Source organism: Neopsephotus bourkii, unplaced genomic scaffold (assembly GCF_033783945.1).
Source record: "Neopsephotus bourkii isolate Nb327-2 ecotype Australia unplaced genomic scaffold, CSIRO-AGI_Nbou_v1 NB_779, whole genome shotgun sequence".
NCBI lineage: Eukaryota > Metazoa > Chordata > Aves > Psittaciformes > Psittacidae > Neopsephotus > Neopsephotus bourkii.
The window spans coordinates 88,114-113,780 of NW_026901275.1; the positions used below are offsets into that span (position 1 = coordinate 88,114).

At 41.3% G+C, this 25,667-nt stretch overlaps 1 protein-coding gene across 1 annotated transcript in view; it reads right to left on the reverse strand.

Annotated features, from left to right (window-relative positions):
• The window catches only part of SYK (spleen associated tyrosine kinase), a 33,848-nt gene extending 9,996 nt beyond the window's left edge, over nt 1-23,852 (reverse strand). The window contains exons 1-6 of the mRNA XM_061355100.1: nt 23,409-23,852; nt 21,808-21,968; nt 11,485-11,623; nt 10,003-10,081; nt 8,984-9,021; nt 1,537-1,605 (exon numbers count right to left, since the gene is read on the reverse strand). Coding sequence (XP_061211084.1) covers nt 1,537-1,605; nt 8,984-9,021; nt 10,003-10,081; nt 11,485-11,623; nt 21,808-21,968; nt 23,409-23,822 — 900 coding nt within the window. The 5' untranslated portion in view covers nt 23,823-23,852. The remainder of the gene's footprint in view (nt 1-1,536; nt 1,606-8,983; nt 9,022-10,002; nt 10,082-11,484; nt 11,624-21,807; nt 21,969-23,408) is intronic.
• Between the last annotated feature and the right edge of the window lie 1,815 nt (nt 23,853-25,667).

The window sequence follows — 25,667 nt, forward strand, 5'->3', positions numbered from 1 at the left end:
ATTTGCCATTCTTCCCCTTATTAGGGACTAGCTATACTAGTGTGGCACTTTTATAGAAATACAGTGACACCAACAATGAGGAAAGCAGAAGGCAGAGACTTTGCACTGACTCAAAAAGGTATCTTTCTAGCAAAAGGAATACCACTTTCTATGCATTTATAAGGCCTTAACAGAATAACCCTTGAGCAGATTTGACAGAATCTGGTTGATGGAATGGGAACAAGACCCTCCTATGTTTGTTTAAAAATATGAATTAGGCTTTAACTACTCTAAGCCCAATTTTTACAGTAAAGATTATAATTTTATAGTAAAGAACATACTTACAAAGTCAATCAGTATAGCAACCGCAGGCTCTTTTCAGGTTAATAATTCTGATTTGCCAACACACAACTGTAGTCTCTTACTTTGCTAAACCAGCCTGAATAGCAAAACACTGCATGATAAAAAACTTAGCCAAATCCATGAGCGTTTGCTATGAAAACATAAATCACCACTAGGTGGCATAAGGTCATTTACATTGTCAATTTTACATTACAGTAAAACAGCTTAAAAATTTTTGATCTGAGTACTAAAATTATACGCAAATAAACAGTTTGTGGTTTGGATTTTTTTTTTTTTTAAATGTAATTTCCAAGACTATCCCAAGTGTAAATTTTCCATTTTAGTGTCGGAAAGTTTTTACGTAAGAGAAGTAACTGCCTAATTAGCCAGGTCTAAAGTAAACTCTGCATCTTGGGGTTAATGGGTGGTATATGTCTTTATATGCCTGCTCATTTTTGTTAAAGAGCAACTGGTAATAAATAAATAAAAAAAAAAGAAAAGACTCACGGGTGGAACAGGGACACACATGTTATTCTCAGCATGCAAACAAAGCTCATAACTGCATGCTTCACAACTACATCAGTTGCTGGAAAACACAATCTTCTGCAACAGCACTTTCGTTAGTACACAGCTAGGTTCCCCTTGACTCCCTGATATCACCTTTCCCATTTTACTTTGTCTTGTGACATCTTACACTTGTGTAAATGTAATTAGGATGAATGCATAACAAGATTTGTGCACACTGGTTCTGTACAAATATACTTTGTGGTTGTTATTAGCAAGTTATTCCTAAATGTGCTCAGTATCATTATGTAAGCAAGCCAATATTCTGATTAGGAATGATATTTAGGAGTAGAAATATCATTTTGTTCTGCTGCAAGCGACTGGTTTTTTGAAAAGCATTTTATCACATTTTATTTGCAGACATTTTAAGATCATGCTAAAATTCTAGGATGTGAGAAATTACTTTAAAATAGTCCCACAATTTTAAAAACTTTAAAACTATTGCTTTAGTTACAAAATCAAGGCCATACTTATGCAGCTGATTAGGAAAAAAGCAGAAAGTAAAAAAAAATCTCAACAATTTGATTGTTATTAGCCAAGACACACATCTATAATAGCAAGCCAAATGAGGGGAGTAAAAAAAAGAGTGAAATTAGTCAAATATAAGTCCTTTTAACTCATTCAAAAACCTGAGAAGACTATACGAGGCACCTTTTTGCTGCCAGCCTTTGGAAAGGTGTACGATTTGAGTCTTGAGATAATTCCACCTCCTGCCCAACTCTAGAAAGCACAGTATCAAAAGGAACATTAAATACGTCAGGAAAATAACTAAAGGTTTTTTAAAAAGCAGATGTAGTATACAAGAACAAAACACTCCCAACCTTTCATTTGTGTGCCTGCAAGTACACACAGAATGCATCAGACAAATGTAACACAGGAAATACTAGCATGAAATTTTCTTTCAACTACATTACTTTCAAGCCATCTTGAATACATACACATACCTTAACGTGGTTTTTAAATTCGCGCACATTGCCCTTTCCCCAGATCTTTTACACAGTATGTTTCTCCTGCCTGAGTTATTGAACTTCAGCACACATTTAGCAATGTAAATCAGACAGTAACTTTGGTGGCTGCAAGTCTGACTGATTTAATCAAGCAGGATTTGAAGCAAACCTTGGTCTTACAACAATGTGGCTATTGAAGCAAAAAGCACACAAACTGACACTAATTCCAAACAAAAATGAACAGGCTTCAGGTTTTAAATGTGCAGTTACATTCTGTATGAAGACATTTTTTAAAGAAATGCAAATATATCTTACTATTACGCATTTATTTAATTAAATGTGACTAATTAGCATTTCTAGGGTAACAGAGAACCTACCTGCCTAATTAAAACTGTGATGACCAAGCATTTTGGCTGATGCTCAGGTTGAAATAACAGTCTGAGCCACATTTTCAGTTACTTTAAACAACCTTTAAAATGACTTAATGGTTGTATGTTCTGAACTTTCAAAAAACCCAATTTGACATTTTTTTACTTTTTATTTTTCTCAAAAGATAGCTTTTCTAGTGGTTAGGATCAGTATCTTTCTTAATAAAATCACTTCCTTGATGTTGTAAAATTTACTCCAACCACACCAGCAGTTTCTAGTTAAATTAATTGGACAGTCTGTTTTGGATAACATCCAGCAGATCTTTCCTCAGTGGCCATATACTCTCTTAGCTTCCAAGCAACTTCATATTTTGGCATGCTCTCCACTATGTCTTTGGAATCTCACCAGTGTATTTCAGGCATTAAGATATACAAAAATAAAAAATTACTGAAAAATTGGTATAGATAGGAACACCAGCATTGGATTGCTCCTCAGAACAGGCCATTCCCCTCCATTCTTCAGCTATTAATCATGTTCTGTCTCAATTTTGCTCCTTTTTTTTCTAACCACCTTATTCTCACAAGCCATCTTCTTTCCTGTTGCCTGACTCTGCATTATCTCCTGTTGGCTAACATTCTTTGGTGCAGTGGCAAAAACCGGTGAAAGTATTCCAGCTGAGACCTTATGAGTATTGAACAAGATGGAAACTCCTCCTGTTTCCCTTCTGCCAGCATGATGGTTGTTGGTCCTTGTTCCTGTTCTGATTCATTACAGGCATCATCTCCCATGAAAATCTGTTCCTGCTCCCCATCATCCTGTGTTCTACAGCTGGCTATTAAATGTACAACACCTTAAGCTAGTTTCTACTTAACTTGACCTTGTTTTTTTCCGGGAGATTTCTCCAATTCAACACAAATCTTTTGTGTCCCAGTTCAAATACTCATAATCCCAATTCACATTTTTGGCAATTCCTTTTGTAAAATAAAAAGCATGCAGTACTTCAGAAATATCAAAAACTCTAAAAAGTAGTATTAATTTTGATGGTGAATATAGATTGCATATCCCCTATGTAAGACATTGCGATTGCATTTGTTCTTTTCAGGATGCATTTTTTGCAATCTAAATCACTGTATTTTAGCCCCTGTATACAAAAAAGAGCTACACAAATGGTCTTCAGTAAGTTACTGAGGAAGATATTAATGTATGACAACCTGGCAATATTAACTGAAGTCTCTGAGCTCCATAAACAGTAATATTAATTCAGATTTTTTCGCTTTCTGTTTCTGTATTTATACTACAGGAAAGTAATTTAGCAGGCTTGTTTGTGAAAACTAAAGAAAACACAACATCCAAATTTCAGTTTAAAGAATTTTAGAATGTCAAACATATTGTAACTTTAAACACTATTTTAGCAGAATATTTGCAAAATACGCAATTAACACACTCATATCTTTTCCTTCCATCCATCATGATGGCTCCTAAACATAACTACTACTGATCAATCCTGAAATCATTAATGGTTGTACGTAAAATGTGCAAGTGACCAAGCATACTTAAGTCAGCTATTGCTAGAGAAGTTAAAGGGTGGAATTAATCCCATAGAATTACAGAATGGTGTGGGTTGGAAGAGACCTTAGAGATTATCTAGCTCCAGTGCCCGGTCATGGGGAGTTGCAACCAGATCAGGTTCCTCAAAGTCCCATCCAACATGGCCTTGAACAATGCCAGAGATGGGGCAGCCACAACTTCTCTGGGCAACCTGTGCCAGCACCTCACCACCCTCAGAGTGAAGAATTTTTTCTAATGTGTAATCTATATTCCCTCTGTCACCTTAAGGCCATTCCCCCTTGCCCTATCACATTTTAACATGTCCTTGTTAAAAGTCCCTCTCCAGATTTCTTGTAGGACCCCTTAAGGTATTGGAAGGCTGCTATAAGGTCTCCCCAGAGCCTTCTCTTCTCCAGTCTGAACAAGCCCAACTCTCTCTGACTTTCTTCATGGGAGAGATGCTCCAGCCCTCAGACCATTTTCATGGCCCTCCTCTGGACTTACTCAAGCAGGTCCACATCCCTTTTGTGCTATTGCCCCAGAATTGGATGGAGGGTCCCATGAGAGCAGAGAGAGGTAGAATCACCCTCCTTGACCTGCTGGCCAACCATATCCTTTGATACAGCCCTGGACACAGTTGGCTTTCTGGGCTGCAAGCGCACCCTGCTGGGCCATGTGGAGGTTTTTTGGTCAACCAAGACCACAAAGTCCTCCTCAGGGCTGCTCTCAACCCCTTCTCCACCCAGCCTGTAGTTGTGCTTGGGATTGCCCCAGTCCAGTTGCAGGAGCTTGCACTTGGCCTTATTGGACTTCCTGAGGTTGGCACTGGCAAGCTCCCTCTGGATGGCATCCTTTCCCTCCAGTGTGTCAACTGCACCACACAGCTTGGTGTCATTGGCAAACTTGCTGAGGGTACACTCAGTCCCACTGTCCATGTAGCTGACAAAGATGCTGAACATCCTTGGTCCCACTACTGACCCCTGAGGAACACCACTTGTCACTGGTCTCCTCTTGGACATTGAGCTGTTGACTGCAACTCACTGGGTGAGGCCATCTCTCTCTATCTCTCTTCAAATTCCTCAAAAGCAAGCCTTTGTCATTTCATGAATGACTGGCTCTTGATTTAAGTTCATTAATGTTAGCCAAGATTAATCACATCCTGTTAGCATGACCAACGTTTCCACCTTGTTCGCACAGAGGCAAAAGGATGCTGGGGCAAGAATTAGCAGGGCTCATTTGGAGAGCTTTAAACTAGATTCGAAGGGGGATGGGGTTGTAGCTGGGCTTGCCTCAGTGGGACAGCGCTCCAGAATTGATGAAGACTGGGAGGCCTCCTGTAATCCTAGGGTGAAATCGGTGTGCTCAGCTCGCTCCCTGAAATGTCTGTACACCAATGCGCGCAGCATGGGAAATAAGCAGGAGGAGCTAGAAACCTGTGTTAAGTCAGGAGATTATGACCTGGTGGCAATTACAGAGACGTGGTGGGACAGCTCACATGACTGGAATATAGTCATGGAGGGCTATGTTCTTTTCAGGAAAGACAGGCCAGCCAGGCGGGGTGGTGGGGTTGCTCTTTATGTGCGAGAGCAGCTACAATGCGTTGAGTTCTGTCCAGGGACAGATGATGAGCGAGTCGAGAGTCTGTGGGTGAGAATTAAGGGGCAGGCTGGCAGGGGCGATACTGTTGTGGGGGTCTGTTACAGGCCACCGGATCAGGGTGAGGAAGTTGACGAGGCCTTCTACAGGCAGCTGAGAGCGGCCTCACAGTCACAGGCCGTGGTCGTCGTGGGGGATTTTAACTTCCCTGATGTTTGCTGGAAGGACTACTCGGCAACCCAGCCGCAGTCCAGGAGGTTCCTCCAGTGTATAGATGATAACTTCCTCATGCAAATGGTGGATGAGGCAACCAGGAGAGGTGCGCTGCTGGATCTCATCCTCACTAACAAGGAGGGTCTGGTTGAAGGAGTGAAGGTTGAGGGCTGCCTTGGTTGCAGTGACCACGAGATGGTACAATTCAGGATCTTGTGTGGTAGGGTCAGTAGAATAGCAAGTAGAATCGCAACCCTGGACTTTAGCAGGGCAAACTTTGGCCTCTTCAAGCGATTGCTAGGGGAAATCCCATGGGCTAGGCTGCTTGAAGGTAAAAGGGCCCAAGATAGTTGGTTGATGTTCAAGGACTGCTTTTTCCGAGCTCAAGATCAGAGCATCCCGACACGTAGGAAGTCAAGGAAGAGGGTCAGGAGACCTGCGTGGCTAAATAGGGAATTGCTGGGTATGCTGAAGTGGAAGAGGAGAGTTTACAGGTCATGGAAGGAAGGGCTGGCCACTTGGGAAGAATATAAGGCTGCTGCTAGAGGATGTAGGAAAGCTGCTAGGATGGCTAAGGCCTCCTTGGAATTAAAGCTGGCGAGAGGGGTCAAGGACAGCAGAAAGAGCTTTTTCAAATACATGGCAGATAAAACTAACACCAGAGGCAATGTAGGCCCACTGATGAACGGGACGGGTGCCCTGGTGACAGAAGATACAGAGATGGCAGAGTTACTGAATGCCTTCTTTGTCTCTGTCTACTCTGCCGGAGGCAGTCCTGAAGAGCCCTGTACCGCTGAGACCTCAGATGAAGATAGGTCAACGGAGCGGTCTGCCTTAGTCGATGAGGAATGGGTTAAAGACCAGTTGAGCAATCTGGACATCCATAAATCCATGGGTCCAGATGGGATGCACCCGCAGGTGCTGAGGGAACTGGCTGAGGTCATTGCTAGACCACTCTCCATCATCTTTACCAAGTCTTGGGAAATGGGAGAGGTGCCTGAGGACTGGAGGAAAGCAAATGTCACTCCTGTCTTCAAAAAGGGCAAGAAGGAGGACCCGGGTAACTATAGACCGGTCAGCCTCACCTCCATTCCTGGGAAAGTGATGGAACACCTTATCCTTGGTGCCATCTTAAGGCATATCAAGGATAAGAGGGTTATGAGGGGCAGTCAACATGGCTTCACCAAGGGGAAGTCATGCTTGACCAATCTCATAGCCTTTTATGAGGAAACAACACGGTGGATGGATGATGGCAGAGCGGTGGATGTGGTCTACCTTGACTTCAGCAAAGCGTTTGACACGGTCTCCCACAGCATCCTTGTGGCTAAATTGAGGAAGTGTGGTCTGGATGATCGGTAGTGAGGTGGACTGTGAACTGGCTGAAGGAGAGAAGCCAGAGAGTTGTAGTCTATGGGGCGGAGTCTAGTTGGAGGCCTGTATCTAGTGGAGTGCCTCAAGGGTCAGTACTGGGACCAGTATTATTTAATATATTCATCAATGATTTAGATGAGGGAATTGAGTGTACTGTCAGCAAGTTTGCTGATGACACTAAGCTGGGAGGGGTGGCCGACACGCCAGAAGGCTGTGCTGCCATCCAGAGGGACCTGGACAGGCTGGAGAGCTGGGCGGGGAATAACTTGATGAAATATAACAAGGGAAAGTGTAGAGTCCTGCATCTGGGCAGAAACATCCCCAGGTTCCAGTATAGATTGGGGAACGACCTGTTAGAGAGCAGTGTAGGGGAGAGGGACCTGGGGGTCCTGGTGGACGACAGGGTGACCATGAGCCGACACTGTGCCCTTGTGGCCAAGAAGGCCAGTGGCATCCTGGGGTGTATTAGAAGGGGGGTGGTTAGTAGGTCGAGAGAGGTCCTCCTTCCCCTCTACTCAGCCCTGGTGAGACCGCATCTGGAATATTGTGTCTAGTTCTGGGCCCCTCAGTTTAAGAAGGACAGGGACCTGCTGGAGAGAGTCCAGCACAGGGCAACTAAGATGATTAAGGGAGTGGAGCATCTCCCTTCTGAGGAAAGACTGAGGGAGCTGGGTCTCTATAGTTTGGAGAAGAGGAGACTGAGGGGTGACCTTATTAGTGTATATAAATATATAAAGGGAGAGTGTCACGAGGATGGAGCCAGGCTCTTCTCAGTGGCAAACAATGATAGGACAAGGGGCAATGGGTACAAACTGGAACACAAGAGGTTCCACTTAAACTTGAGAAGAAACTTCTTCTCAGTGAGGGTGACGGAACACTGGAACAGGCTGCCCAGGGAGGTTGTGGAGTCTCCTTCTCTGGAGACATTCAAAACCCGCCTGGACACGTTCCTGTGTAACCTTATCTAGGTGTTCCTGCTCCGGCAGGGGGATTGGACTAGATGATCTTTTGAGGTCCCTTCCAATCTCTAACATACTGTGATAGTGTGATACCTGTAAAGCTTCATCAACAATTGGGGTGGTATTACTGCAATGCACTGGCAAGAAGAGGTTGGTTCATTTACTTCTGTTGCACAGTCCTAAATATCAATCAACTGTCAGATACATGGGGGGGTTTGTTACTACTTCTTTGAAAAGTTAAATACCTATAGTAAGACTTCGGTTTCGTAATTTTGGCAATTTTTGGTTACATAATTTCCAATGATTTAACGGGGCACTTGATTTTCAGAAGGCTGTGGTAGGAGAATGGTTGTTCATAGACCCACAGGTACTGAAGTAAATGTAATTGCTTATTTAAACAAAAATATTTTTTCTATAATGTGGGACTGCACTGAGATAATGACTTAGAAGATTAGGCTCTCCAGGGCGCAGTGACACAACTAAATTAAACTCCCTATTTCAGACGAGATCAGCTACAGCTGAATAAGATGGTGTTATGTGTTACACCTCAGGTAGCTTCTCCAATCAATGGACCCTAAGAACTTAGGCAATTATAATCACAGATTGGCTTGCTCACTCTTCATGGATTTGATGAAAGAACTTCCCCCAGTTTCACTACGCAAAGAATTAAACCCTCCTGCAAAGTCTACTGTTAGGTGCACACACCTAATCTAAAAACAAACTGAACCTCAATTTCTGCTTCAGCCAGTAGATTCTCAAAATGGACAAGGCAGTATCTCTCATCCTAATGTTAATACAGTCACTACAGAATGTTATGATCAATGAGGCATTCTGCATATGATAGTGATTTTTGCATACATTATATGTAAAAAAGAAGTTCACAAAATTAAATGACGAACAGCTCATGCAAAACACTGATGAAAGCAATAACCATGCTAGAATATATTAAGCCTCTTCTTTTCAACCTACTACTTATATACCTATAAAAACAAATTCACTGATGCAATAATATACAAGCATTAGGCTTCTTAGAGCAGTATGTGAATGTAAGTCTTCTCAAATGAATGCTGCTGCTGTATCACCACCTACTCTTACCTTAGAAGGGGGTCCAGGAAAAGGAAAACCAACATTATCTGTAAAATAATGACATGTGGAAGGATGCTGAGCAAGGTGAGAAATGTACTATAAGAACATAAACTTTTACACAGGGAACCAACTTTCTATTTTTTAAATTGCATTACAATCCATTTTCTTCTTACCAACCCACTTTCCTTTTGTCTCCAGTGTGCAGCAGACTCTGGTACTTGCTGCCACAGAGACAAAAGTATGGGTAGTGCCTAAAGTGATTTGATGGAGCAGAATAAGTATGGGCATATCCTCTCACCATGGCACTGGTATCCAGCTTGAATGACAGAAGGCCTTAGAGAAAGAACACCACTTCTGGAATAGCACAAGTTAGGCAATGATTGAGCAGAATCATGTTTTTTTTCCCTGTCAGTCAGGGCAAGAGGAAGGACAAGGTCTCATCAGTATTTAATACAACATTAAAGAAGAAACAGGACAAAGAATATACTGGACCTCAGGGCACACCCTTCACACCACCATCCCTTCCCCTTCTCCCAGGTTATCAAAGAATGCCTCTCTGACCCACATTTTCAACATGAGGTGCAGCCAATCCCTTGTTCTGCCCTGTTTTCTCCAACATTGGGTGCAACTGCACCCAACTTGAATGCCTATAGCACTGCTGCTGATATGCTGGCCTCGGGCTGGAACAAAGGCAGTTGAAGGAGTGCTAGGATGACCACCTTGTTAGTGTGTGGGGGCCAAGTAACACACACTGCCACTTCCAGCAGCAAAGCACATTCTCGATCTGATGTCAGTTTAGAGCCAGCCATAACTGGACTTGGGAGCCTCCCTTAATCTCCAGGATCTGCCTCTATTCTGCATGGTCTGACACAACTATTTGGAAAGTTGGAAATTTATATATGTTTTTTAATCCAAATTTAATCTACCTTAATCTGTACCCACCTACATGGCAAGTGGAAAAAAGGCACATATCTTTATCATCATCACCATGGCTACTTATACATATTAAAATAATAGGAATAACTCACCATTTTCTGAGCCAAGTGGACAGGGAATGGTAAGAACCCTTAATAATCCATCTGGTTTGTATGAATAATGCTCAACTAACTACCAGAATGAGAGGAAAAAAAAAGAGAGAAGAGAAAAAGATACAAAAAGGTAAAGATGATATAATTAGTTGTCTCTTTAAAATTGTGTACATATGTACGATTGGTACATACTACAGCAAGTGAACAGGGCATACAGCAGATCTTTACTGCACATGTTCTCACTTCATCTTAACTTCTCTTTAGTAGGGATTTGTTTCTGATGTAACCTTATGGATGAGTCTGGAACCTGATCCAGGAATTTGTAAGACACAGGATTCCACATCCAGTTCTGATACCTTTGTAACTCTGAGCAAATCACTTCTTTTTATAACTCAGTTCCACCCTCTTTTTTTTTTTTTTTTTTTTTATTCCCCAAAATGGGTATAACTACAGTGCAGGAATTGTCCTCATAAGCAATGCTTTCTTTGGCCCTCAAAGTCACAGTGGGATGTAAGCAATTAATAAATGTATAGCACCAACAGTTGTAGCCATTTTTGTTCCTGTGTTGTCCTCACCATGCCATTTTATGATTAGTATTTTGGCTTTGGTACACTTGGGTATAAAGGAGGGGATCTGTGAGTGAAAAAGTTGCAGACATACTTGAAAAACTTGTAAGACAGCACAGCTGCTTTTAAATTTCCAGTGACTCCAGGAAAATAATATGTAGGACTTTTAAAAGAAAGGCTAAGAATGAATATATACAAGTAAAGACTCATATTTTAGATTTGTGGCTCACTTTACTTGTTTTAATAGAATTTTCAGCAAAGAGGACGTAAGAGATTTCTGCAGGGATTTAAATTTGCTTAGCATTTTCAATTTACACAGTTATTTCTCCAATACTCACTCTATTATCATTTATGGCACAGTCAACTATGAATTCCTTAATTGCTTAATATTTACGAGGGTTCAGACATATGTTGGTGGTAACCTTCAGCAAACTATGCTTTTTCAGCCTTTCAGGTAGAATATTAGAAAGCTAAAGAATGCAGTATGTGTACAGCATCCTAAACCATTTCCTTTGTGCTTCCTAGAATTCTGTTTCTTGCTGTTATAAGCTCATTAGCAAAAGACTACACCTAGCATAGCTATTATTGAATATGGTCACTTGCAAATGCAAATGGTCCTCCACTCTATAGAATATTCAGCCTGAATAATAATTGCAGCCATTTTGAACTGGTCCAAGCTGCAATATCACATGTGAAAAAGATCAAACTCTCAACACTTATATAGCTTTATATACTAACATATGTTTTCTTCCTGGGTAGAAACCACATAAAGCTTGAGACATATGAAAAATAACCTGCCAAATGATGCTGCTGTTTAGATGAAGACTGTTGTCACACAGAGTAGTAAAACAAGCTGCCTTACTCAGTTATACAGAAATATGACGACAGATATCCAAGTGATTCAGATTTAACAGACCTGCCAGAGGGTGTCAAATCTTTTCCCATCCGGTATGGAGAGCTTCCCTGTCTTATCTCTGTCAATACGGTAATGCAGTACTTTTCCATCATTCAGCAGACACAGGGCATAGGAACCATTGCTGTCCCTTTCTCGGATACTGCAGAAATAAGAGAGATTCTGACGGTTATTTTTAAAATCACCATTTCATTTAAGCTTTTGAACTAAAAACCAAATAAAATCAGCACTGCAACTTTTAAAGAATTTTGTTAAGCTTTTCATTAATATTTTAGTGGCATTTGTTTTAAGACATAATTCCCTAATTTTTACTTTTTATTTTTTCTCACACAAAAGGCAAGAGATGACAACAAATTCAGGATGTGGAGCTCTTTGCTAGGCAGCTACAAAACATTGTGCAGTGCACAAAGCACTCTCTATGCAAGAAAGCATTTGAAGGCTTGTGCACTGCAGGCCTGCAAAGCCCATGGAAATCTGAGACCAGGATTCAGCATATGCAAACAGCTACACCAGTGCTCTCTGAAGTTGACCTAGAATTAAAAACAATAGATTAGTGCCTTCGCTAAAGCAAGATTTCTCTCTTGTATCTCTTATTTTGAAATAAAGAGATGACAGTAAGGGCAGAAGATAAAATACTAAAAAAAACATAACATGAAATAACAAATAAAGGGAAAATCTTTGTGCACTGAAGCATCTTGTTTGACTGGGAATGGAAAGAAAAGCATACATTTCTCTGATCATAAATTCTTAAAATTTTGGTAAAAACATTAGTGCTTTGTTGCAGGTTTCACATGAAATTCACATGAAATTTCACATGGTGTTGGAGTATGTATCTGGTTTAAACTTCAGCAGTGAGAAATCAAAAAATGTAAAGACATTGTCTAGAATTCCTAGGTAGGCAGGATGACCTTCGTACAGGAGATCTGCAAGTAATATTTGAGATGCCTCTAAAGAGCGGCAGAGCTGTTTTATGTGTAATAAAGGCTAGCTCACGCTGGGACCAGTGTCTTCTGGTGCCTGTTCCCAGAGTAGATAGGAGTTTTCTACTAGTTCCATCTTAGTTGGCATAGCACTTCTGAGTTTAGAAAGTAGGCTTTTTCTTTTAGTTTAAGTTGCCTATGTTCACTTGCTGCTGTCAGTGAAACAGAAATAGAGCTAGCTTAAAATTTCCTGGAATAATGGGCTTGTCTTACAAAAAAACCTGATTCAGCAACACTGAAACATTACTTGTTCCATTGTGCTTAGAAATCTGCTCATTCTCCCCTGAATTTTTAAAAAGTCCTGAAAACAAATATAGCAGGATATGCTCAGTAAGGCGTTGTGAAACTTTTCTGTTACCAGCACTAGTACTTGCTATCATATCTCGGAAGACTGCAGAGGCAGTAAATTCTGCTCCTCAGCAGACCCACTCAAGGCTGAACTAAAGGTGTTTTGTCTGAACTACTCATGCAACTTTTTTTTCCAAGCAGTAATTCTTGTTGCATAAGATGTGAACAGGACAGTGGATTAAAAAAAAAAAAAAAAAAAAGAAACAAGGTCAGTTTTATTTCTGAAACCAAAGTAACTTGCCTAGTATCTCTAAAGCAACTTGAAACACCACAATCTGTTTTTTCATGATATTCAGATATTTTCTCAGAGTGCTGATTTCCTGTGCTGACTGACCAGTGGTGAGCAACAGGTTCTGCTAAAATGAAGAATGGCTTTTACTTTGTCTTTCTCTCACTTTCTTTTAGCAAATAAGGCTAAAAAATGTTTTCAGAATATAGGACATTGTTCCTGTAACACAAATGAACAGCATTTCATTGCACTCAGATTTCTGTTCAGAATAGGTAAGATTATAAAACTGCAATGGATTGTTTCCTAGTAAAAAATGTCCTTTGTGTTTCTCATGAGGAAATGGTGGCTTCAATGCAATTAGCTCTACTGAAACCAATTCTCATTTGCAAGAGTTTTTACTATTCCAAGTGGCATTGTAAACATTTCTTGAAACCACAGGCACCAACGGGAGAAGAGAGTCCTGATTTCTAGGGACCATGGCATAGATCCAAACAGTCCTATCCGTATTCAGTGCACAATTTAGGAAGAGTTCAGCTTTATGAGAGCATTTCTGAGTAATCCCTTCCCCTACTATAACAGTTACATTAACTCTGAAGACATCTGCAGTTCACAGTCACAGCAACTTCTGTCAGACACCTCTACCACAGCATGCACAAAAAATCTCCATTCTAACACTTATGACTGACCAGTTCCCAGACAGAGCCTCATTTTCTTGGGGTTATAGCCCAGGTGTTTTTCAAACTGTAGCCAGTCAGCTCCAGGACAAACTGGATCCCTACAGAACACAACAACAGGAGGTACTACTATCTTCCAGCACAGGTCTGAAGAGCAGAAGTATCAAGAGCATTGAAGCAACAACCAAATAAGGGCCTAAGTCTCAGTTTTGGCAACGAGATCCCTTACTGGTCCAAAAAAGTGCTCTCACAGAACACAGCATCATAGATTAAACCAAAAACTTTTACTACCTTTGGTGACAAGTATAGTCAGTCACAGGCCATGATTTGCAATTTCATTTTGGTTATGAACTGTGATAATGGCTGTCTAGGTTAGACTAAGCCTCCAGAACTTCATTTGGGTACACAGTACCCAATACCTTACAGTACTGATACTGTGAAAAATGGTACCCCCAAAATGGTACCAAATAAAAGGCTGCTCAAACTGAAAGGTTATAAAATGAAACCTCTTAAAACTGAAATCAAGGTTTTCACATCTTCTTGAGGATGCTGCCTGTATTACTAAGGGCCATCACGTTAGATTTGGTGTCTTGCTTCATATATGGAATTCTGCTATGAAACCAAAAAAACCTGAAATTCCAAATGCACTATCTGCCTCAATGTGCTTGGAAATTACACACAGTAGTGAAACAACAACAAAAAAAAATCTTCATTTTAAAAAGCTATATATAAAAAAAAATACAAAAAAAGTATTTGAGCAAGGAAGGAAGCCACTAGTGAAATATCACCTGGTCCCCAATTTCATGGCAATTGCAGTGAAATACAATCTACAGAATTAGAATATACAGATAAGAAACACCTGTAAATAAACAATCTTTTCCTTTCATACACTGAGATTAATCAGAAACAGTGATTAATTTGTTTCTAAACAAATTAATCAGAAACCACTGATAATGAGCAATGTCACTGAAAGCAAATTTGAATACATAGATACATGATAGAAGCACCAAGGTATCCACATTTTCTATGACATATATTTTAAAAGAGAAATTTTAGAAAGATCTGAGAAACTCAAATTGTTATGCAATGCAATGTAAAAAAGGTTTATTTATTGATTTAAATTTTCATTCAATCTACCTTTGAGTATTTTTTATGTTTCTGTGAATGTAATCAAAATAGCAACCAGTAAGTATTTGATGCATCGTTACAAAGTGTGTAAATAGCTATCTGTTTTCTCATTTCGGAGAATCTCTATTTTTGCTTGGAGGCAAAAAGAACGAATGTCTGATTTTTTTCTGCTTCTAAGTGAAAAGCCAAACGATCCCTTTTTGCTAAAGGAAAAAAAATCCCTGAGGGTAAAAACAAAATAAACTATTTACATAGTTATTACAATATGCCTCATTGACTGTAGGAAAGAAGTCACAGCATTCTACAGTGGAGAATAATGAAGGAAATAAACTAGTAAAATGCTTGCTTTAGGAATAGTGTGAAATATTATCACTCCTGAATCCAAGGGTGTGTTAAAAGTTTGTTCTCAGCCTTGCTTTGCCCTCTCAGTTATAACAGCTTCCTTGATGCCAGAGATACCAACATTCCCCACTGCTGATCAAACTCCAGCCATTCCCTGCTTGTCCGCCTGTATGAATATCTCTCTCTCGTAACATTATTAACAATATGGCTAGTCATTATCACTTCAAATATGACTGCACATATTCCAAGTTGGAGTGCAATAAGGAATGAAATTGGTGCTACCTGTAAAAGGATAATACAAAGGAAAAAAATATTGAGTGCAGTCTTCATCTACATTTTTGTTTTCTTCGGGTTATAATTTTTCTGTTTAGTAAGACATTGAAAGCTGTTTTAGAAATGTCAGCATACTACAGAATTTAGGAGCTAGCTCAGGCACACACTACTGCTGTCTACAGTAGAACCTAAAACTTCAGTTCGTGGTCACGCTAGTAAGCTGCACAGTGAAGAAACACCTTTGCGAGAACAATTGCATCACTGCAGTCTATTTTGCTGGCATTGCCAGCAATGCTGGCATTACCCTGCCAGCAAAATACACTATGCTCCACTAAAATTTGCTCCTTAACAAGTAGCTCTGCTGTATAACTGCACCTGCAACATGGGATCTTCCTGATGCAGCTACCTCAGTCAGAGATTGTGTCTTTTTTCGCACCCCCAACCCACTCTGCTGCTGAAGCAGACAGTGTACAGATAGCCTTCAGAAGCCACAGCCCTGCTGTAATGGTCTGCAAGTGGCGCCTAATTGTGCACTTCACTGAAGATCAGCAAATTTCTCTCAAAAAGAGCTGTGGGCATCATCCAGGCTGCTGGGGAGGGGAACCTCCAGAAGCATGGCTCATTGTCTGTTTTTTTTCATGTATCTTGGACAATTTTTTAGGTCATCTAAGCCTAGCAAGTGCTTGGTACTTCGAAGAGGAACTTCATCATTAACATCTCTGAATTAGCTCATGTCTAATAGGACTGTTTCCTCTTTGTCTAACAATGTCCAATTCCATCTATGGATGCAAACAATACTGATAGATTTATTTAAAGAATACTTTACAACATCAGATTAAACACCTAGCTCAGAATGCACTTCAGCAGTGGTAAACCCCTAGTGGAAGACAGTAAGATTAATGTACACATAGGCTGCTACATGTATCAAAACCACAGATTTTTGGTCAGACAAAAGACAAGAAGACTTACGGAAAACTGCACTTCAGAACTTTTTATTTCTAAATTGTTTTACTAGTGTTAACTATTGTGACAAATAAGGGACAGTTTAGACTCTTGATGTCATGAGATGCCATGATGAGTCATCAGCTTGGATAAGTCGCTGTGTTAGATTCACTATGCTATTCATATTCAGGAAGCTTTTAAATTCTTTCCATATTTATGGTATTTAAACACCACCCCCCCACCCCACTCCCCCCTAGATTTGATAATCTTGTGCTGCAGAGCAGCACTTAAGAAATCTGGGTGATGGATGTGTTCTCACAGAGACTGCTGTACTGGATTTTGTTTCAAGGTGGATATGTCAGATTGTTAGATTTTTAGTGTACTGAAGTTTTACAGACCCTTGTGAAAGACTATACAGAAATATTCTAGCCTTTTAAAATGTATTATTTTAATAAACAAGATTATCATTTGTCAAATACCAGCACCTGTTTATGTTGAATAGCCTTATAGTACATCTCATTGAAAACCTACCTTCTTCTTATTTTCCCAGGCTCCAAGTCATAGAATCACAGAATCATAGAATAGTTAGGGTTGGAAAAGACCTTAAGATCATCGAGTTCCAACCCCCCTGCCATGGGCAGGCACACCTCACACTAAACCATATCACCTAAGGCCTCGTCCAACCTGGCCTTGAACACTGCCAGGGATGAAGCACTCACAATCTCCCTGGACAACCTATCCCAGTGCCTCACCACCCTCACAGGAAAGAATTTCCTCCTTATATCCAATCTAAACTTCCCCTGTTTAAGTTTTAACCCATTACCCCTTGTCCTACCACTACAGTCCCTAATGAAGAGTCCATCCCCAGCATCCCTATATGCCCCCTTCAGATACTGGTAGGCTGCTATGAGGTCTCCACGCAGCCTTCTCTTCTCCAGGCTGAACAGCCCCAACTTTCTCAGCCGATCTTCATATGGGAGGTGCTCCAGTCCCCTGATCATTCTCGTGGCCCTCCTCTGGACTTGTTCCAACAAATCCATCTCCTTTTTATGTTGAGGACACCAGAACTGTACACAATACTCCAAGTGAGGTCTCACGAGAGCAGAATAAAGGGGCAGGATCACCTCCTTCGACCTGCTGGTCACGCTCCTTTTGATGCTGCCCAGGATACGCTTGGCTTTCTGGGCTGCAAGCGCACACTGCTGGCTCATGTTCATTTTCTTCTCGACCAGCACCCCCAAGTCCTTCTCCGCAGGGCTGCTCTGAATCTCTTCTCTGCCCAGCCTGTAGCTGTGCCTGCGATTGCTCCTACCCAGGTGTAGGACCTTGCACTTGGCATGGTTAAACTTCATGAGGTTGGCATCAGGGATAGGCTGGAGTGTATGGAACTCTGTCTGGGAACAGGTGAGCAGATAACAGAGAGCTTGTGGGTCAGGGTTAAAGGGAAAACAGCGATGGGAGACATTACTGTGGGGGTATGTTATAGACCACCTGATCAAGAGGAATCTGTGGATGAAGCACTCTATAGGCAGATAGGAAAAGCCTCACGCTCACAGGCCCTCGTTCTCATGGGTGACTTCAACCACCCTGACATCTGTTGGAATGACGGTACGGCCCGGCACAAGCAATCCAGGAGGTTCCTCGATTGTGTGGAAGACAACTTCCTTCTGCAAGTAATAGAGGAACTGACAAGGAGAGGTGCCATGCTTGACCTTGTGCTCACCAACAGGGAAGGGCTCGTTGGAAATGTGGCACTGCAGGGCAGCCTTGGATGCAGTGACCACGAGATGGTTGAATTTGAGATCCTTAGGACAGTGAGAAGAGCGTGCAGCAAGCTCACTGCCCTAGACTTCAAAAGAGCAGACTTCAGCCTCTTCAGGAACCTGCTTAGTAAGGTTCCATGGGATATAGCCCTAGAGGGCAGGGGGGCTCAAGACTCTTGGTTGGTCTTCAAGGATCACCTGCTACAAGCTCAGGAGTGTTGCATCCCAACTAGAAGGAAGTGCAGCAGGAGGGCCAGGAGACCTCCTTGGATGGATAAGGAGCTGCTGAGGAAAATTCAAATGAAAAAAAGAGTCTTATAGAAAGTGGAAGCAAGGACAGGCGGCCTGGGAAGAGTACAGGGTTATTGTCTGGGAAGCTAGAGACCAGGTTAGGAAAGCTAAGGCCCAGTTAGAATTAAACTTGGCTAGGGATATTAAGGACAACAGGAAGGGATTCTATAGGTACACTGCAAATAACAAACAGACTAGGGAGAACGTAGGCCCCCTCAGGAAGCTCTTGGGTGAACTAGCTACACAGGATTTGGAGAAGGCTGAGGTTCTGAATGACTTCTTTGCCTCGGTCTTCACTGGCAAAGGCTCTGACCGCACCACCCAAGTCTTGGAAGGTAGACGCAGGGACTGTGAGAATGAAGACCTTGGGCCCACTGTAGGAGAGGAATAGGTTTGAGACCATCTTAAAAATCTGAACATACACAAGTCCATGGGTCCTGGTGAAATCCATCCACGGATCCTGAGGAGCTGGCGAATGAAGTTGCTAAGCCGCTGGCCATCATATTTGAAAAATCATGACAGTCAGGTGAAGTTCCCGACGACTGGAAAAAGGGAAATATAACCCCCATTTTCAAGAAGGGGAAAATGGATGACCCGGGGAATTACAGATCAGTCAGTCTCACCTCTGTGCCTGGCAAAATCTTAGAGCAGATTCTCCTGGAAGGCATGCTAAGTCACATGAAAAACAACAAGGTGCTTGGTGACAGCCAGCATGGCTTCACTAAGGGGAAATCCTGCCTGATCAATTTGTTGGCCTTCTATGATGGGGCTACAGAACTGATGGACAGCGGTAGAGCAGTTGATGTCATCTACCTGGATTTGTGTAAAGCGTTCGACACTGTCCCACACGACATCCTTGTCTCTAAATTGGAGAGACATCAATTTGATGAATGGACCACTCGGTGGATAAAGAACTGGCTGGATGGCCGCACACAAAGAGTTGTGGTCAATGGCTCAATGTCCGGCTGGAGACCAGTAACGAGTGGTGTCCCTCGGGGATCGGTGTTGGGACCGGTCTTGTTCAACATCTTTGTTGGTGACATGGACAGTGGGATTGAGTGCGCCCTCACCAAGTTTGCCGATGACACCAAGCTGTGTGGTTCGGTTGATACGCTGGAGGGAAGGAATGGCATCCAGAGGGACCTTGACACGCTTGCAAGCTGGGCTGATACCAACCTCATGAAGTTTAACCATGCCAAGTACAAGGTCCTACACCTGGGTCAGGGCAATCCCAGGCACAGCTACAGGCTGCTGATCAGATCACTGATTAAATATCACTGATTCAGTAAGGTGTTAATTCAGAAAGTAATTTTTTTAAATAGAAAAAATGAAGCCATTAAAGAAAGGGTTGCTGCTTTGTTTCACATCACCTAGTCCAGTGTCTAAAATGTAGAAAAAGATACTACGAAAATCACTGGGCAATGAAAAGGAGTGATTGTATGGTAATGCTGCGCTTGTATTCTGTGACAGTTGACTATATTCATAAAACCAATGAAACCTCTGTGCTACAGGAGGAAGAACTCAGAAAAGATTAATCTGTGATAAGGGGTATCTTTGTATCCACCAAATTTTGTAACAAAATTTCTCACAAATTTATAATAATTTTTTTGTTACAAATGGCAACAAAAGCAACTGGTAAATGACCACCTGGATGATACAATTACGGCAAATCAGTAAAGTGAAAGAATGGGTACTGTAGAAGCATACCCATCCTGCACTCACTCTTGGGGTTTTACTTTGGACTAGCTTTAAAAAGGTCAAAGATATTCAAGTGCTAAAGAAGACCACGTAAGTGGGTGAAGAAATTTCTCTCAGGAATTGCACAGCTCTAAGTGATCCTTCCCTCGCCATGACCCTTAAGCTTCATTTTCTATCATTATGTAAATACTTCCGTTGGGGGACAGAGGGGAAAAAAAAATGCTCAGTGAAAACACTTTTTCAAATGAGGGTTTTCCAAAGAAAATCTTTTTTTGCCAGAAGATTTTGACTGGCTGTAATCGTCATGAGGTGATGGCTGTTAGGCACTACCCTAAATGACACATTTGCACTCAGAAAACGAAACATTACGAGGTCGAGTAAATGCAGATGGAAAATGGCATTACCAAGGTAAAAGCAATTCCGTTTGTCACCTAAGTACAAAACCAAGCACCACTACTGTCTCTGGGAAACTGACAGTTACAGATCCCAACAGGCGGTTTGTATTTTTACCACTTTGGTGAGTCAGTGTACGGGGTGCAAGTGGCCAGACTGTGGCAGCCATGCTATAGGGCCTCTCTGATGAGGCCAGGGGCTGCCCTGGTTCCAGCTCGCCCCAATGGACGCCTGCGCAGGGCATCACCAAGACCCTCAGCCATGTATATGGTGTCTCTGCCTCTGTGAAAACATCATTAAGGACAGATGTACACTTGGTGGGTGGTGGTAGAGAGAAAAATCTAAACACAAACCAGAAGCAGCAGCACAAACACCAATAGCAGAGAAGGAGTCAGGAAGAGATGCTCCAGGCACCAGAGCAGAGTCTCCTGCAGCTTGCAGGAGGGGCACGGTGAAGCAGGTGTCCACACCATAGCCCTCCAGGCAGGTGGATGTTTCCTGAAGGGTATTTCCTGTGGACAGCCCATGTTGCAGCAGCATTTGGATGAAGGAGCAGCAGAGAGATACTGCTACAGGCTTACTGCAGCCTACACCCTGCACCCATCCTCCCCTGTGCTGCTTGGGAAAAGGATTCAGGTGTGAAGAGTGAAGCTGAGCCTGTGAGAACTGGGGTGTCGGTGTGTGAGGGGAAGGTGTTTTATTTATGTTTTTGCCTTTGTTTCTTACTGTCCAGCTCAATTTTAACTGATAACAGAACAACTGTATTTCCCCAAAAGGAATCTTGTTTTGCCTACAAGAGTTAGTGGTATATGATCTCCTTGTCTCCATTTTGACCCATGATGCTTTTCCATTCTGTTTTCTCCCATGTTCTGTTGAGGAGAGGGAGTGTGACAGTATCTTGGTGGGTCAAGGTTAGCCTACCACAGTCATTTAGTACTGTTTACCAGTTATAAAACAAAGTTCAATGGATTTTTCTTGCTACTTAGTTTCTCTGATGTTCCCTTTAGAATTAAAACTAGTATTTGATCAAAAACCAATGATCCATGCTTTTGCTACAGTTTCCCACCTTTAGCTAAGTGGAAACCTAATCTTGGATGCACTTGCTCAATACAGGGATGATTATGTCATGTATATCATGCTGGACTGGGCTCTTTCACTGTGAATAAGACTTTCCACCTTTTAGGGCATACTCTCATTTGATTCACTCAAGGGTTCTGTGTAGTAACAGTGGTGGTACACAAAAATACCAGAAAAAAAGCACTCACAGAAATTTTCCGTTGTTCCTTGGCCCAGTGAGGATACGGTGTTCTGACTCTTCCCGCGAGATCCTCCCATGGAACCATGGCATCTTCTCATGGGCTGTAGTGGCAATCAACTTCTCCAGCTGAGGCTTTTGACTAATGATAGCTTGTTCAAGAGCATGCCCCTAGAGAGCGGTAAAAACACAGTCAAACTGTCTTCTGCAGTAAAAACATGACAGGTAGACTCCCAGTAAAGGACTGCTTTTGGAACATCTATGATCTGCACATATATAAAGATCTGGTTGCTATGAAAATATTAAACCAGAAACTAATGTATAGTAATCTAAACATCACAGAGCTTGAATTCTTCCTTTACCTCTGATGAATAGAAAGAAAAGTAAGTACCAAATTAATCTTTTAATATATCAGTATATAGCTGAAAATTACACCGTACTTTTACGTTAATGAGACATAGCTAACTATATGTACTCTCAATATCCGGTGACAGCTTACTGAAATAAACTGAACATGCTTTCAACTACTGAGGTGTGTTTATGTCGAGGACATCAGTACAAATTCCCTAAAAGCAGGCAGGACAGTCTCAAGTTTAGAGTGAACTATGTTAATATTTTGGTATAACCTGTATACCTATAAACCGATCTACAACCTGCCAGTTCTAAATTTGGCCCAGAATTTGAGGGCAAAACCCCCTAGTTTCATCAGTTTTTAGCTTGAGTTCATCAGCTTCCTTCTAGATTGGGCTCAGACTCATCAGAAAGAACTGTAAGCCTCAACGCTTGTAGTAAGTTTCAGGTTTTTCCAGTTTGTGCATTGCTTGGTATGCTTTACAGAACAGAACACACAAGGTTACTTGCTAGTAACACAAGAGATGAAAAACCTAGTGTAACTCCACTAGTTTGTAATGGTAATTAATGGCATCTCAAGGTGAAATAAAATTCCCACTGCAGTCTCCTACACTAGTGTTTCCATGTTAGGACTGGCTTCTTCACAGTCATTCTAAGGAAAAAATCCAACCTGTCTTCCTCAGCATGGAACATTCCTGCTTAACACAGGCAGTACCAAAGATGTATAAGCACTGTTCTGCAGTTAAGAAATCAAGTTTTGTTTTGGACAAATTCAAATAAGCAGGAGGCCAGCTAAGAGGGGAAGATGCAAAACAAGTCACCATGTCACCATGTCTGCCTGCACATCAATGAACAAAAAATTCAGAACCAAAAGCAATAAACAAACCATTTCTATATCTTGTTCATTACATCTATTTTGGTGCATGTGGAAATCTGATGACACAGATTAGTGCTAAATAGATAGGTGGTAAATAAGGCTATACCAGCCAAAGACATCATAAAGCTCCTAAGTTTTGTAAAATTTAAGGAAAACTATTATGGCCAACTTACTGCATGCACTGGGAAAAAAAACCCCAAAACAAAACCACATCACTGCTCAAAACTCAACAGCTATGGTTCCACTGTGAAAAAATGCCACAGTATGCAACAGGATATAGCTGGAAACAAAAAACGCAACAGTAACAGCTGGAAACAAACACTGCAATCTCTTTTTTCTCTTAACTCAAAGACCACTGTATGTCAAAATCATCCTGGATTTACCTGCAAATTCCAAGTTTGTTTGACGTACTCCCTGATGAGGTTCTCTTTTAAATCTTCAAAGGGTCCTGTTTTGGGTTCAACTCCTGGTGGTCGGTTGAAAGGTTTTCTCAATAGACAGATAAGGCCATCTGCTGCTTCTGAGTGATAGTTAATGAGTTCAGCAGGACTGGCATGCGATTTGCCTCCTGCAATTGCGTATGAGCCACTCAGCTCCCTCTCAATGGTATAATGATGAACCTTCCTTCCATGGGCCAAGGATAAGGCAAAGCCACCCAGGTAATTCCGGCTTTGGCGGAGCAAGTATAGTCCATCACTCACTCCTCCTTGCATCAGATACTCTTCTGCTTCTTCACGCGTAATATTGCCAAAGAAGTATGGCAAATGGTTAGCAGGGTTCACTGTGCTGGAAGCCATGTTTTTTTCTTTTCCAAGAAGCGAAAGTATTCTATAGCTGAAAAACAGAGGGAGACGTGAGATAAGAGAATAAACCAGGAACATGGCAATTCATATGTGGTATGTCAGAAGCACATTTTTTAAAAGATTTTTGGTTTTAGCTTAGAAGTGCTCTTCTTAAATAGCAATTGAAGTTTTTCCTTGTTATATAGTAATAGAAAAGTTTCCTATAACTGCAGAAGTTACCTTTGACTTTTTGCCTCTTTTATTCTTTGCCTAGCCATACAGAGGTCCTGACATTTTCACTTTCCTGAACACCTTCATCTATCTTTGGTCCCGGCCTTGAGGTGTTTCCTAATACAAGGAAATAACTAGGTAAGACAGATTCAGTGAGAAGTTTTTCTTTCTGGTTTTGTGCCATTCTTATATTGCTTATGAGCAGCTTATGCCAGTACGTGGGCTGAGTATGGACAAAAGTTTTATATTAAAATAGTTAACATTCTTTTCCACAGAGATTTACCAATAATAATAATGAAAAATTATAGTGTCTTGTGAGCAGTTTTCATTTCAAACACCTTACATAATAGGAAGGCAGACTACCAATAAAAACACAGGAGACAATCAAGTTCACAATCTCTGAAGAATAATAATGAATATAGCATAAACATCTTCAATTCTTTTACTCTTAAACAATAAAAACCATGTTTTTATATGTAGATCATATACACACACAGTGCAACACTATTATAGTTTAATATATATTTCTTAAAATTATGCACAAGGACTCTACAGAACTCTAGCTACAGGAGTAGTGTTCTTGTGTCCTGTCTTCCGTGAGTTATCCCAGTCTCTAACTACACTGTCAAGAGAGAAATTTATTTTCTTTAAGCCTTACTGGTGGTTTGCACTGCCTGGACAGCTAAGCATTGTGCTGGAATTACTTTTTTCTCTTTCAAGTTACTAAAGAGAAAACATTAGAATACAAAAGTTGAATTTGGTTAATTCTCATTTTAGTGACTTTTAAATGACTAATGGATACTGGGAAGAATACCCCAGCAATAGTATTTGCAAGCTTATCTTTAGGTCAGATGAAGTGGTCCACAACTGCAATTACTTAGGCAAATTCACTGGTTGAGTTATTGTTTCTTGGAAAAGTATGAGTTTTCCTTACACTTTCTCATACACTTTCTCTTCCAAATGGTTCCTCAGTCCAATCACTGTTTGTCCTGGGTTCGGCTGTTATTTTTCTCTTTGTAATGCAGTGTAATCTAATAGTTCTTCTTCCTAGTAGCTGGTGCAGTGCTGTGTTTTGGTTTTAGCCTGAGAACAAAGCTGATAACACACCGATGTTTTAGTTGTTGCTAAGTAATGCTTACCCTGATGGAGGACTTTTAAGTATCCAATGCTCTGCCAGTGAGGAGGGGCACAAGAAGCTGTGAGGAAGCAGGCACAGGACACCTGACCCAAACTAGCCAAAGGGGTGCTCTATACCACAGCACGTCATGCCCAGTATATAAACTGGGGGGAGTCATCCGGAAGGCCAACATCACTTCTCGGTTCAAGCTGGTATCGGTTGGCAGATGGTGAGCAATTGTACTGTGGATCTCTTGTTTTTATTGTTGCTTTTTTTTCCTTTTTAGTTTTATATTCTCTCCCCTTGTTATTTCCCCTATCGTTACTATTGTTAGTAGTAGTAGTTTTGTATTATACTTGGTATTTTGGACTGTTCTTATCTCAACCCATGGGGTTTACATTCTTGTGATTCTGCTCTCCATCCCGCCCGGAGGTGGGGGGGAGGGAAAGAAGGGGTGAGTGAATGCCTGCACGGTTCTGAGTTACCGTCTGGGATTAAGAAACAACACTGTT